This window comes from Clytia hemisphaerica, unplaced genomic scaffold, assembly GCF_902728285.1.
Source record: "Clytia hemisphaerica strain Z4C2 unplaced genomic scaffold, Clytia hemisphaerica genome assembly, whole genome shotgun sequence".
Lineage (NCBI taxonomy): Eukaryota > Metazoa > Cnidaria > Hydrozoa > Leptothecata > Clytiidae > Clytia > Clytia hemisphaerica.
This window is the reverse complement of record NW_027103917.1, coordinates 937,035-951,784: the sequence shown is the minus strand read 5'-3', so window position 1 is coordinate 951,784 and position 14,750 is coordinate 937,035. Positions and strand designations below refer to the sequence as shown.

The 14,750-nt window shown below is 35.6% G+C and overlaps 2 protein-coding genes across 2 annotated transcripts; one reads left to right on the top strand and one right to left on the bottom strand.

The window, feature by feature from the left end:
• The first annotated feature begins 1,583 nt into the window (after window positions 1-1,583).
• On the top strand, window positions 1,584-5,152 carry LOC136809349 (sodium/potassium/calcium exchanger 3-like). Its single transcript, XM_067065869.1, has 3 exons — window positions 1,584-2,323; window positions 2,965-3,123; window positions 4,133-5,152. Exons 1-3 carry the CDS (start codon window positions 1,603-1,605, stop codon window positions 5,071-5,073), a joined length of 1,821 nt encoding a protein of 606 aa, XP_066921970.1. The 5' UTR covers window positions 1,584-1,602; the 3' UTR covers window positions 5,074-5,152.
• A 1,802-nt stretch (window positions 5,153-6,954) lies between these two features.
• LOC136809346 (metabotropic glutamate receptor 7-like) lies at window positions 6,955-11,709 on the bottom strand. Its single transcript, XM_067065868.1, has 5 exons — window positions 11,501-11,709; window positions 10,782-11,074; window positions 9,376-10,453; window positions 8,760-9,098; window positions 6,955-8,238 (listed from the first exon to the last, which is right to left on the bottom strand). Exons 1-5 carry the CDS (start codon window positions 11,655-11,657, stop codon window positions 7,640-7,642), a joined length of 2,466 nt encoding a protein of 821 aa, XP_066921969.1. The 5' UTR covers window positions 11,658-11,709; the 3' UTR covers window positions 6,955-7,639.
• Window positions 11,710-14,750: the final 3,041 nt, after the last annotated feature.

Below are 14,750 nucleotides of genomic sequence, written 5' to 3'. Positions count from 1 at the left end.
TTGAGTCCCGAATCTAACCTTCTCTTAAGCAAAACCGGGACCGTCCAGAATCAAAGGATTTCAAAGGCAAATTCGAGACTCAAGTAATTGAAGTATATAGTATACATCAAAGCATCGATCAATTGTTTTTTCATCGATTTTGACTTTTAAAACATGTTGTTCTAGATTGGGACAGTCCCGAGTGGGACTCAAGTTAAAGAGCTACCATTTTAGTTAGAGTAATTTATTTGAATTTTGTTACCCAACCTAAAAGTTCAGAATTTGATTAGCTTTTCAAGGCAAGGATACAGTAGCTCAGTCTGGCTCATTTTTTATCAAAAGATTTCTAGTTCTTGCAGGTTCTTGAGTTATTATGACAAATAACCGAACTTGTCTATTTTCTTAAAAAGTGTTGTGCATGGTTAAGCAAACCTGAAGTTATTTTCCTTTGAAAATACAGAGCAATTTATTTTCCTTGGGAAATACAGAGCAATATTAATTTTCCTTTGAAAATACAGAACAAGCCGTAATGTACTGTTTTAAACTGTGAAACATTTTTTTTGCATTTCTAGTACTTTAACCGGATTAAATTTCGCGAGATTAAATTTCGCGAGCTAAAAAAATCGCAAATTTTTCTGGATTTAATTTCGCGAGTCAGAGTTTTGAAATATTTCGCGTGGATTTAAATTTGCGAATAAGCCAGGAAACAGCTGAAAATAGCCATTTTTTGCCATAAATGGAGACTTGGAACTAGTTTCTCCGCCAAAAATACAATTTTAAAAGTTTTGTGGTGGATTTAATTTCGGGAATCAGGAATCTCACGCGTGTTCGCGAGTTTTAATTTCGCGAAAATGGCAAAAATTCGCGAAATCGCAAAATTTAATCTCGCGAAAATTAATCTGATTAAAGTAGTCAGGCAGCACATGGCCTTTTTTTACCTTTGAAAGTAGTATACTTATTGGTTTTTTTTTATTTTCTTTAAATTTGGTCCTTTGAGAGTCAATTTTTGAAATGGGTGATACATATTTTCAAATTTTTTGCTAAGTCCATGCTCCCTAAAAAGTTTAATTGAGTTTTTCTTTATTTTACTGAGATTGTCTTGTACCTTTATCTTGTAAGTGGCTTCATTCTGGAGTGTCATGTTCAGGTTTTTAACCTTAAAAGGCAGGAATTTTAAACTCTTACACATTTTTCAAAACTGAAGCTTAATTCAAAAAAGGCCTAAGTCAACTCTGCAAGATTTACTAAGTTGCACCTATTACGTACAAAAATATCTACTTTTTAAATGAAACCTTTTTTTTTTTTTTTAAACAACTTAAATACCTTATTACACGGATATTATTAGGTAAGTATTCAACGGCCTTGAAATTTGCACGATCTGTAATTAACACTGTGCATAATCAGTGTAGTGTGACAAATTTTTTTTTGTCTTAGGTCTAATTATGTCTTTAATTTTAAATTATTTTTAGGGTATACCTCACACTGATACTTTTGATATTTTCTTCCCCTCTTTAAATTTTGATTTTTTTAGCGCTGGACCAGCCCTACTTTTTGAAACATCAAACTAATTGACCCTCATTAATAGATTCTTTTTATTTTTAAAGAAAAAATAATGAATGAAAAATGAAGTTAAAGTATTTTGCATCATCAATAATTCAATTTGGAATAATCAATACGGCCAATGCTCAACTTGACACTCAAATCAACCACTTGGGTCAAAATGAGACATGTTTTCGCCCAACACTTGATAATTTTCCTAAAGACTTGTTTTCTGAGGAAGATCGAATGAAAGGAGCTATAGCTGTGCACTGGGTGGTCGCTATTTACATTTTCAGTATTTTATCACTTTTGATACAAGCTTATGTTATTGGTGCCATCAAAACGATGGCTGATAGTTTTCGTATTGCCAGTGAAGCTGCAAGAAATACAATGGTAGTGGGTGGACAGCTTTTACCAGAGTTTTTCGCATCCTTGATTGGGATGTTCGTTTCTAAACAAAACCTTGGTGCTGCAACGGTCATTGGATCGTGTGCAGCAAACAGCCTATTGACGCTTGGTGTTGTTGGCTTAACCTTACCAAATCCTGTCAAGTTAAGTTGGTATCCTCTATGGCGAGACAACATCTTTTATTTGTTTACTGTTACTGTGTTGCTATGGACAACTTATGACCACGAGTTGAAGTGGCAAGAGTGTACGTTCTTGGTGCTGTTTTATTTATTGTATTTGTTGATCATCAACTTTAACCATAAAGTGGAGCGTGGTGTGAGACGGTTGGTTTTGATGTACCGAACAGGTGACGATGAAGCAGAAGCTGACCAAGAAATCGAAAAGACTCCCATGATCGGTATGAACTTGTCTTACTGTTCTTTCTTGGATTACATCAACCCCAAACTAATCATTATCTTGATATCAAAATCAATTAAAGTCTGTCTCAATATAATTTGCAGTGGAGACAAAAAAGGCTATAATTGTTGATAGAATTTGAATTAATTAGCGGTTTTGTGTTTGTTGAAAAGATAAAACAGGAGTGGAATATTATCAAAAAGAAAAAACTCAAAAAAGATCGGAAAATGAAGATCGAAATGAAGAAGAAGAAAATCAACTTCTTCAATAATTGTGCTATAATTATCATTTTCACACGAGTGATTCTTTGATCTTAGAATATCATTAATGTGAAAACACTTTTCAAAGAAATTTATTCCATCGAAAGATATAGTCCAAAGTTTATCAATGATTGACTTCAAAAGCAATTAGCGCCACAAGTGATGTTTCCAGTCAACACCTACTCCTGCTGTGTCCTTGTTCTTTTAAGTTCAAAGTTTGATGAGCAAGTGGGCTATAATACTGGAGTATCGTACCTGCGATATCAATAGAGAGACTTTCTAAAAGTCTAAAAGATTTTAGTGGCTGATCTTCCAGAATCTTCTGTGCAGAATATTGAATCCTTAGACTAATTAAAAATCAATTTGGTTCTATTTTTTTAAGAGCGTAAAAGGATGTTTGAAAGGCGGAGTTCGAAAGTGGTTGTCGATCAGACAATACCTGAAGAAAACTCAGATGATATATCTGGTGATCATTTGAATTTGGATATTTCATTGAAGGATGAAGACACATTCAGTCTGCACAATGAACACATGGAACATGGTGAGCGCCCTTTTTGAAAGTTTTCGCTTCCTAAAAAGTTTAATATGGACATTATATATAGGGATTAAATTTACTGGATTTCTCAGGATGGTATCAGAGTGTCATCCGCGAAATTATTTCTTAATGGAAATTTTAATGCTAGGATGTTTGTGGAGCAACACTCCAAAAGGTTTAATAAAACTTTTAAATGGAAATTTAAAACAACCTTTGAAAGTTAACTTCAAAAACCAGCTTGGACTTAGACTAAAAAACACAATACATCTCCCAAGAGTGTAATTTGCAAGGTCGTATCATTAAAAAGCACTCGAAAATGTTTAAAAGTTGAATTTTCTTAACCCTTCGAGAATCTTGGAGAGGGAGGCAAAGAGGTCCTAGGATACTGTATCTAGTGATTGTTGAAAATGCTATTGACGTCAAATTTTGTGCTATGTATTGATAATCCAAGCTTGCAGCCAAAATTTCAGCAAAATCAGATAAAGTGGTTATACTAAAAGTGAGCATTTCGGGTATAAAATATGGACCGGTCTGTAAAATTGCCACCGCTCGTGATTAAATTGAAATTTTGCACATTGTCTTACATTGTCAATGTCTATCACTGGTGAAAGTTTCAAGTCAAAAGCTCCAGTGGTTCCTGCTGGTGTTCAACATGATTGAATTATACAGACCGGTTTGCAAAGTGCCAAATGTTCATGGGAACGAATTTTTTCTGTTACTAGTCTCTTTCATTTAACAAATTAGCCTTCAGGAACAAATTTCAGTCAAATCAAACAACTCAAACAGTCAATACATGATTTTAGTCAAGTTTACTTTCTGGTCTGTAAAATATAAGCCAGACAAGTGGCCGAACCAATTATTATCCATATCCCAATTATCTATATCTACCACTGGTTAAAATAGCACTTGACAATCTTGGGATTTTTGGGCCCCCTCCTATTAAAAAGATAGGAAGATACTCGAAGGGTTAACTCAAATTTTTGATGTTTTAATTTGGGTTTTCCTTATTTAATAGATGGTATATCACTGTGCACTGAGGATGGTTACATTTCCGCTGGAGGGTATGGCTATGCGTCAGATGGTGGTTACCTTTCTGAAAGAGGTTATCATTCAGAACGTGGGTATGGCAGCATCAACCCAGCCTACCTGTCTGATGCCAAGGAAGGTTATGCATCGGAAGGAGATTGTCTGGTCAACACCCCTCGACAGGACTACAGTCAACGTCATGTTTCAAAATTTGCACAACACACTCAGCGAATGACCCATCGTCTTAAGAGAAAACTGGTCCAAGGCTCTTATTACACTACACTTGATATGGATCAGTATATAGATGGACCTTTATCGCCCTTTGAGATCCCAGATAAATGGTACTTTAAAATCCTATGGGCTTTCAGTGTGCCGGCAGTTTGTATTTTCTACATTACCATCCCTGATTGTCGAAAGCCAAGTTGGAGAAAGTACTACCCGCTAACCCTGCTTTCTGCTACTGTATGGGTAGCTGGTCTTACCTATATTCTTGTGTGGATTGCTGCTGAGATCGGTTATTCCTGGAAAGTTCCCGATGCTGTTATGGGATTTGCTTTCTTAGCTACTGGTTTGTCCATCTCTGAGATAATGGCTACATTTTTGCAAACCATTGCTGGTCACGGAACAAAAGCTGTATACAGTATTTACGGAAGCAACGTCTTTAACATCACCATCAACCTTGGTTTGGTTTGGTTGATCGGTAGTATTGTGCATGACCCGTACGAGTTAAACAGTGGCTCCATTGTCTACGTCAATCTGTGTCAACTGATCATCGTGTTGACACCGTTGTTGTTACAGTTCACAAGATGGCGCTTGAATCGCGTGCTCGGATTGGTCTATTTGTTTTTGTATTGTTTGTTCACTACTATTGTGGTGTTGATTGAATATGATATCATTGGGAATATCAATCCACCTGTTTGCCAGGAATAAGAAGGATAACGACAAAAAAACTTTGCATTTATGTAGGAGGATTGATTAAAAAGGATCAAGCGTACTTGGTATTGTGTGTCTTTTACGGCCGACGTACGGATGGGCTGGTATAGAGTTATGCGCGAGAAATTTATTTTTCTCTCATGGTATCGACATGTGTATTGACATTTTTTGTGTTTAGAAGAAATGAAACGATTGAATGAATTATCATTCGTTCAATAAGTCCAAACCTTTAGACTATTTTATTACTCCTCGAGTTATTTAATTTTTTAGCGTTTTTCATACACTTTTACACATTATTTTGTATTTTTCATATAGTTTTATTAAAGTAGAGTTTTATTAGCTATTTTTAGAATATTACTAATTATACCGGGTGACCCACGAAAAAGTTCAGACGTTTCCCGACATCCTGAGGCCGAACAAATGTCCCAAAGTGCTTGGAGTTTTGATATTTAGAAAGTAGATATCCTAACTTAAAATTTGAGCTACCACTTTTTAAATTTGACCAACTTGTTCTCTACTTATGAGCTTTTAAAGTCAAAATTCACTTTTCGGAAAGTGTAAAAAACACGTAAAAAAGGGGTATCAAATTTGGTATTTTTAGACGTTTTTGATATACAGTTTTTGAAAAAAATCTGAAAAATCTACAAAAGCGCCAATTTTTATAAAAACTAGTCTTGTTTCAAACAAAAACTACTTTTAAAGGTGTTTTTATTAATTATCAATGTCATAAAACTCGTTAAATAAGTCAATTTGTAAGCGATTTTCTAATTGATTGCATAAATTTAATACCTCTTTTTTACGTGTTTTTTTTACACTTTCCGAAAAGTGAATTTTGACTTTAAAAGCTCATAAGTAGAGAACAAATTGGTCAAATTTAAGAAGTGATAGCTCAAATTTTAAGTTAGGATATCTACTTTCTAAATATCAAAATTCCAAGCACTTTGGGACATTTGTTCGGCCTCAAGACGTCGAGAAATGTCTGAACTTTTTCGTGGGTCACCCGGTAGAATTAGGGGGGCTTTTCGGGGATTTATTTTTCGCATTCTATTACAACTTATCAAAATTTTTATCATATCAAAAGAAAAAACATTATTTATTTATTTTTACGTCCAATCAAATCAAATCAAACAAGTATTTTTCTGACAGTTTGAAAGACTTGTTGCCAGGTAACCGAGTGAGTTGGAAAACAACCACCGTAAATATCAAAACACTTCAGTTCAATTTAGGTCTAGCGCATTTTCAAACCTCATATACCTTATCGGCCCTTTTTACGCCGGCCCTCATTACGCCACAGCCTGATTTTGAGCTTACGCCAATTAGGGCCGTAAATAACGCCAAAATTTGTTAGAATCGCTATTTATGCTTTAATTTATATTAAAATATCACTTTTCAATAGTAATCTGTTGAAAATTCTATTCACAATCACTGATTTTTGCGAAGTTTTAGATATGGAGTAAAACAATGGATAATTTTTTATCTTCGAATCATTTAAAATCAGAGAAAAATGGTAAAAAATTAACGCCACTTTTAATCAAAATTTGCAAAATTTTGGCCCTTTTAACGCCGGTCCTTATTACGCCAAGAGCCGAAAAATAATGTCAATAAGGGCTGGCGTTAAAAGGTCCGATAAGGCAATTAAACTATGATAATTCACATCGTTCCTTAAGTTTTCAGACGATTGAGGCTGTAAGGATTTGGACATGGGTTTTCTTTAAATTGTATTTTCTTTTCTCTTCAAACACACTATAAATACAATATAAATTCCAATCAAAAGAGGTAGAAAAGTTGTTATTTGCAAGATGAAATCACAAAAAGTTTGAAAACTAAATGTTTAAACGCGTAAGCACATTAGGAGAGAGTTTAAAAGTGTTACAGTCATTATCTATAAAAAGGACTATACATCTTGTAAATAAAATTATAATTATTATAATGTAAAAAATATTACAAAAATTCTCTTAAATTCTTTTAAAGTCTGTTCGAAAAGCTTTGTCATGTTGAGAAATTTGAAACACAGGGTTATAAATTAATGCGATCATAGCTTTTGGAACAAACTTTCATTTCTGTTGGGAAAAAAATATGTATAATATGTTCATCTTTTGTATAAATGTCCTAAAAGTTTTTTCCTTTCGTCATACTATTTTTGAATTGTCTTTCTAGAATGGTTTTTAAGAATTTTTCTTGTATTAGCTTGACCTGGCAATTCTTCATGGAAAAGATATTCTGACACTGTAATCTTTGGACTGCCTTGGATCTTTTCATGAAATCCCCCTCTGGTCAAATCACTAAAAAACTCAACATTAATTTTTTATTTCAGTTAAAGCTAAAAGAACACATTACTCAGACATTAACGTTAAAAGACAATCCAAAAGATGTTGTTTGGACGGTAATTGTTAGGTATGTTCATTTGTTTACTTGTTTGTTTAATGTTCTCTCACGTGGTGGTCTTCTTTGACCTAAACTGACCTCGTCATTCTTCTGAACATCAATCTATGAGCTTCGTCATTAGAAAGCACTCAGTATGTCCAGCAAGGAACATTATTTATTCGTTCACCATCCGTTCTATTTAGGCTTCAGCGTCATTTTGTTTCAATCTCATCTGCACAACGCCATGTTGTTTGAAAGCGTCTGAACTATGGATGGCTGTAGTCATGTGATCGTCGTCTTGGGGAATGGGTTCTGGTGATCGCTGAATCTTCCCATCTTTAGATTTGAACAAAACGTACCATACTTTGGGCCAGATGAAGAAAAAATAGAAAGACATGGCCATGAGAATGCACATGACTGCTTGTCCGACAGCTAATTGCTCGTTTCGGACACGGTAGAAGATGATAACTTCAGCTAAACCATTCATGTAGAAGATCAAATAAGTGATAAGCAACCATTTAAGTTCTTCACAGATGTCCTCCATCTTGGTGGAAGAGCACGACATGAAGTTACCGATCAACGATAAAGCAATGTTGAAGGAGAAAGCTACCCAGAATCCCCAGGAAGCCCAGCTGGAACATTCGGCGTATTTTACGGCGTAATTATCGGTGGCGCTGTGCATTGTTTGCGGTGGGTACAGGTTGTTGACGATGATGAGGATGAGAGCTTGGATGAAGATGAGTGTCATGATGATAATGAAACGTGGATGTTTTCCTAAACCACCTTTCACAACTTGTCCTGTGGTAAGAAACAACGAAGTGATGTTCTTAAAGTACTTCTTACATAGTATCTTTTGATAAGAAATTTGATTAGCTGATAGCTACTCTCAGGTGACTAAGGAATAAAGGTCCTTCCTCGTTTCTTAATCAGTGCCGTAGCAACTGGGGGTGCAAGGGGGGCTAATAATATCTTTTAAAACACATCTTATGTTAAAGATTGATTTTTATGTTGTTTTTTCTCGAAAATATTTTATTTTGAGTGCATTTTCAAGCAATCTAGAGCTCAAATTTTCAAAATTTTTCCCCTCGGGCCAAACCATGGTGGTGTCACTAAACTTCAGCCCCCCCCCCCCAATATAAAAATGCTTCTTAAGTACAATGAAAGTTTGAACCTTTCTAATACGACTCCTTCCCTCCATTTATTCAACTCCCTTTTTAGGCACTGTGGAGTAATAAAAAGAAGTGTGGATAGAGATTTGTCTTTTGAATCTTTTACATGAAGAAATTCCAAAGAGTCGTTAAACAAACTTCCCTTCTTACCGTTTTCATCATAGAAGTCGTTGACGTAACTTGTTCGCGTCATCATCACTGCAAAAATGACCGTCAACCCGATGTTCATGACTGCGATGTAACCATTACACGAACTCACTGTCGGTGTAACAAGCAATGGGATTGGTGCAAGGGTTAACAATAAACAACCAATCAGATACAAGCACAGAAGATTGTAGCCAGATAATTGGATGAGTTCGTGATCAGAGTTTTGGCTGATGATACCAAGAGCCAGCAAGATGAAGCAAGAGGCGAGGACGATCAAGAAGATTAAGAAGGAGCCTTTTGGACCAAACCATTTGAAATTTTGAACTTCGTACTTGACGTATCCTATGAAAAAAAGGTAATTACTTCAAAATGAAATTATCTTCGTATCAAAAAACAATGTCTTCAGTATAAACTTCTAGCCTATACCACTCCTCCCTCGGGTGGTTTTTTATTATAATTTTGAAAAATCTTGCCGCGGTCTTTTTTCAGTAAACGAGAAGGAGTTAGGTGCATTTTAAACTCCCTAATTGCACTTTCAATTTTAAATATATAGATGAAGTTTCAGTATATCTATATAATGTTCCCGAATCAATATGGAAGTCATGGATGATTCGCTCACCTGTTTTGTCTGGCTTTGCAACACAACCTTCACATGGTGTCAAACAAGTGTTCGAGTTGGTGATGTTGCTGAAGGTGCCGTTCGGACAAGCTTTACAATCCCAACAACATTTGATGACATCATTTGTGAATTCTCGGTAAAAACCCAATGCACATGTCTCACTGCACGATGAGACTGGTGTTTCTTTGCTACCGTTCTTCCACTCGATGTTTTGTTTGCTCAACCTCAATGGTTCTCTGTTCGGTTGGTTCTCCCATGATCCAACAAAAACACCTTGTGAAGATGATTTCTTGACATTCTTCAAGACGTACCTTGTACCCTCAGCGATCAAGTGATCATTGAATCTCAAATCATTTCGTCCAAGATATTCGATGACTAGTTCAAGACCTTTGACTTTCTCTAACAAATCACGTCCTTTGAGTAATCCTTCAGCAATAGTGTAGATGGATTCATAACTGTAAATGGCTGACGACGAGGCTTTGGAGACTTCACTTTTGACCTTATCCTCAGCTTGTGTGTTGCCGCCATAACTGTCATATAAAGCTTTCAACCATGGTGAATTGGTGTAAGGTCTGGTCACACTTCCAATGCGACCCTCAAAATTGAGGGTATCCCTGTCTGGGTGAATGTAGATCATTCCTTGAGTAACGTCGCTGTATGGTACCAGGGAATCCCCTTCTTTGCTCCAGTCTTGAGTGGAAAAAATGATATAATCGGACATATCCTCATCTATAAGTTTTTGGTAAAATTTTTTCTCGACGTCTTTTGCGCAATGCATAACAATCACTTTGATCAAGGGTTTTGATTTCATTGTAGCAATGGTAGAGTCCATATTGCTGTCATCTAGATTGTAAACATCAGCACAGTTCTGGCTGGTTTTCAAAGAATCGGTCAACAATTTGGATGCTTGTTTTCCCTGGTAGTCATCGGAGAAGATAGCGTGAACGTATTGTAAGTTTAATTCGTTGATAAGGTCGATCACCACTTGTACAGCCATTGTATTCTCAGGGTAAACACTGATCAAGTTTTGGACTGCTAATCCTTGTGCACTGGTTACTTGCATCAATTTAGCGTTATCCTGTTATGAAGAGAGAAAGTTGTAAGTAATAAGGAAAGAATAACCGTTCCTCTTATTTACATTTAACCCGTAAAGGTCCATGAGATATGTCAAGAAAAGTACGTTTAACCCGTAACGGTCTATGAGATATGTCAAGATAAGTACATTAGCACACTTGTTCTTTGTATCAGGTAGATCCACAGTACTTGCCGTGAGAATATATCCATAATAGTTTCTTCTTTTTTAAAGCACAATTAGGCTGGTACATAATTGAGCTCCAGCCCGATTTTCTTGCATGCTTACAACACAAAGTGGAGGATACTGTTGGCTTTGCACAAGTATAGTTTACCTTTGAGTAGCTGATTTGTGGGATGGATTCGACATTCAATAAATTCAATGAGTTCACAGAATCCAGATTGAAAGCTGATAAGACGATATCCACAGGTTTGGGTGCAGAGTTGTTTGTTGCGTATGCCAGTGCGGCTTTGTTGAATTCGTAGATGACTTTCCGTTCGACCACTGAATCACTACAACTATCACGTATGTTGTATCCAATACTGGTGGACGAAATGAGACTGGTGAATCTGGAGGATGCAGAAATCTGATCCACTGCGAGTTTGATGGCTTCCGCGTGTGCAGCACCTGAATTGATTGCGTTAGTATAATTTAAAGGAATTAACTGAGGCTTTAGTAAGAAAGCAATTGATGGTTTAGAAAGGAAGTTACTGAGGGTTTGGTAATGAAGCAACTGAGGCTTTGGTAAGGAAGTTACCGCAGGAAAAAAGTTAGCCCACCATAAAGATTGTGGAATCTTTCATGGATTTCAAAGAGTTTGCAGGGCATATTAACAAAGGAAACTCTTGTGGATTTTTTTCGCTGGTTTTACTGGTTTCAGCTTGTTCTGCAATGGCCACGAAATTTGGAAAATGCTTGTGACACTGAATACTGAGACTGACACATTATTCTACTTGCCATGTTATGATCGTTGTTCATTATGTAGAACCAAAAGGCAGCAAAAGCTTTTATTTACTCACAAATTGTTAATCAATCATTAAATTGAATCTTTACCTTCAGGATTCAGAGTAGAGCATTTTCCATCTGGGCCATTTATAGTTAATGGTAAGATGGCACCAATGATGTAGCCTCCATCCCTATCATATTCGACTGTGGCTAGAGCAAGGTATGGTAGGAGAGTGACGAAGAGTAGTTGGATGGCTGGATGCATCCTGGAGGTAGCGGTTTTGACAGATGGAGTTGTTTCTGTTTGTTTTTGTTTACTATCTGGAAGACAAGAAGGTGATGGGTTAATGGCAAAATAGTTTGCCAAGTAGCTTCAGTAAAAGTACACTTTGTATATGTATGCGTATATTATTATAAACTTATTCTCTCGAAACTGTAGTCAAATTCTACTTCTGTACAACGCGCTGCATGACGGTATATAAAAGATAAATTACAGGTGAAAATGATAAAAACAGTTAATCAGATATCTTTCATCAGCCGTACAGAAACTTTCATAATTTTTACTAAACTCCAGACCGTACATGTTTCACTGTTTTACCCAAATAAAAAAGCAAATCGTTTTTAGACTCCATCAACCAAATTGCGTTAATAGATTGTGTTTGTTTTCATAGTAAACCTCTTGTCTCTCTCTATATATCTCTCTCCGCTAAAACTCCTCGAAATAACGAAACTTGATAACAACCACTTCAGTACCATTTTTGAAGAGCCAGCCTGTTTTATATGAATACACACACAATTCTATATTCCACTATATAAACCAATACGATTAATGAAAAAAACCCAACTTTATAGTTGGTATACTCGGATAGAGAAGAGAGTTAATTGCGATCGAGAGTTAGTGGATAGTCGACGGCCAATTACGATCAACCAATAATAAAAAGACTCCTTTCTATCTTGTCAAGTAGGAACTTTAACAGCTATAATAACTGGCCCACAAATTAACGAATAAAGAAAATTCAACCATCTAAATTCGTTCAAAAACTAATCGGCAGAAATAAAGCAAAGTTTTGCTGCTAGTACTAAGTATCATCAAATATCGTTTCACCATTCCATAAGCACAGACCATACATTTCAACCGAACTGAATGTTTTTCTTTCGACTTTCTTCCGAATTACAAAATTTTTGAAAAGGAACACAAAATGACAATAAAGAAGGATGTCGTCAGTTGGCTTACAAAGTGAAACAGTGATACTCAGGCCTTAATTTGGGGGCTAAGACAAGACTTAACTCTACACAAGATTTATAGGTTATTTCAACAACAAAAAAGAATGTGAAATGTTAAAACGTATGCTTAAAATTCTAGCATCTCTCTTTAAGAACGAATTGATATATTCATGACGAAATATAAAACATGCAAATTCGTATGAACATCTGTTCCGTTGCACCATCAAAACACGATTCCAACTCAACTACAACCAAGTAAAGTTGACCAAGCATCTCATCACCTTTAACACCATATAAAAATCACTATCTTTCATAGTGGAAAAAATCTTTCATAAAACGACAACTGTTCTCTTATTTAGACGGGACAGCGCCAGCCATTTTTCTGATAAGAAACATTTTTTTGAAAGTACTTTGCTAATTGAACATCGTCACGCTGTCAAGTAATAATAAGATGAGACAACATAAAGCAATCAATAGAATAAAAAGTAAGCTTTCTTTCTTAAATCTGTAACCTCGTCTTATCAAGCTATTGGAAAGATGATGAATAGGGAAAGCAACCCCCTTCCCTGGTTCATATTCATTCTTGTAAGCTTCACCGTGTGCAACTTTTTCATTAGAAACCTATTTCACTATCCCAATACAAAAAGGGATTTTTGACAATGTGATGATTTGGCAAACTCCTTCACTTTTAGATTGAAGGCAAAATATTCAAGCTCACGTTATCAGATTGTCAATAATATGGCATAAGTATGGCTAAGTCTTGACAAAAATGTCAGTAATGTCATGGTTGATGCCTAGGAAAACATGTTCTTACTACGAAGGCCTGTTCCACAGACACGATCTGATTTTTATAATCATGGAATTAAAAATCGATTTGTTTTTTCTCTCAACTCATTGTACTACTTATCGGCTTTTGGCTCATGTTTTCATGAATTTCTCAATTCATATTTTGTCATTAATCGGCTACATATACTACTACCATTCAGCTGTCTTCCCTTTTAGGAACGCTTGTGTTAATTCGACATAGTTTTGCCAGGATCAAATTATGATTATGATGTTTACAACCTAGAAGAGGAGAACAGGTATTTCCCATTAACTGCCTCGCCAATGTCTCTTTCACCTGCTTGTTGCTTAAAGAAATAGTGTTTATTTTTCTAATTATGGTTAATCACAAGATGAATACACCCCCTGACTCTCATTAAGGAAAGTACAACGTTGAATTTGGAAACAATGTTTCAAAAGTCTTTCTTAAAACCGGAAACTTTAACATCCAGCTGAGCTTTAACATTTTTGTCAACATTTAAATATCTCAAGCAAAAGCATTTTATGTCATTGAATTTAATAAAAAGAAGCAATGACGCAATCTGGTGCCAATGTATTTTGTGGAATAAAACTTGTGTGGAGGCCACTTGGGGTAGCAAGTAAATTCAAAATTCTTGTGCGCATCTTCCAATTTTGCTGCCATTGCGAGCGTTCCTCGTTCGAAAATTCTTTAAAGATAGATAATTTTATTGAAACACCAATGAATACTTGCTGTTACCTCTAATATGACTCTAATATAACTTTTGTTGTCTGAAAACTGTCTACAATTTAAGATTCTTTTGGATGAATTTTTTTTTTCAATATCAACTTTTTTTCTGGAATAATCGAGTTAGAAAACCTCGAGTTAACAATTTTCGAGATGGGAGTTTTCGAGTTACTTAAATCAAAAGTATCGCACTCAACTCTAACTCGATTTTCTTTTTCGCAAAAAAATCTTTTGAGTTAGCCACCGAGAAATATTCGAATTACAGAGAGTACATCCTCAGGTTATCCTAAGATGTTCTTAACGTTTAGTCGATTTTTCACCCTGATGTTCTTGTAAGCACTAATTCTTAAAAAGAAGGGACAAGCTGGAGTTTTTACTAGCTCTTATTTGATTTGTGTGGTCGTTAAGATGTAATAAAAGAATCTTATTACTTTTTCTAAAGAACGTGTCATCCCTATCACTGAAGTATCTTGTAAAAACTCCAAGGCATCTCAAAAAGAAAAGTGTGTATTTACAAAAAGAATTGGATGGGATTTAACCTGCAAATGAGAAATAATCAGTTGAATGATTTTTGCAATCTCGTTTCGGGGGGATGCTAGATTTGCG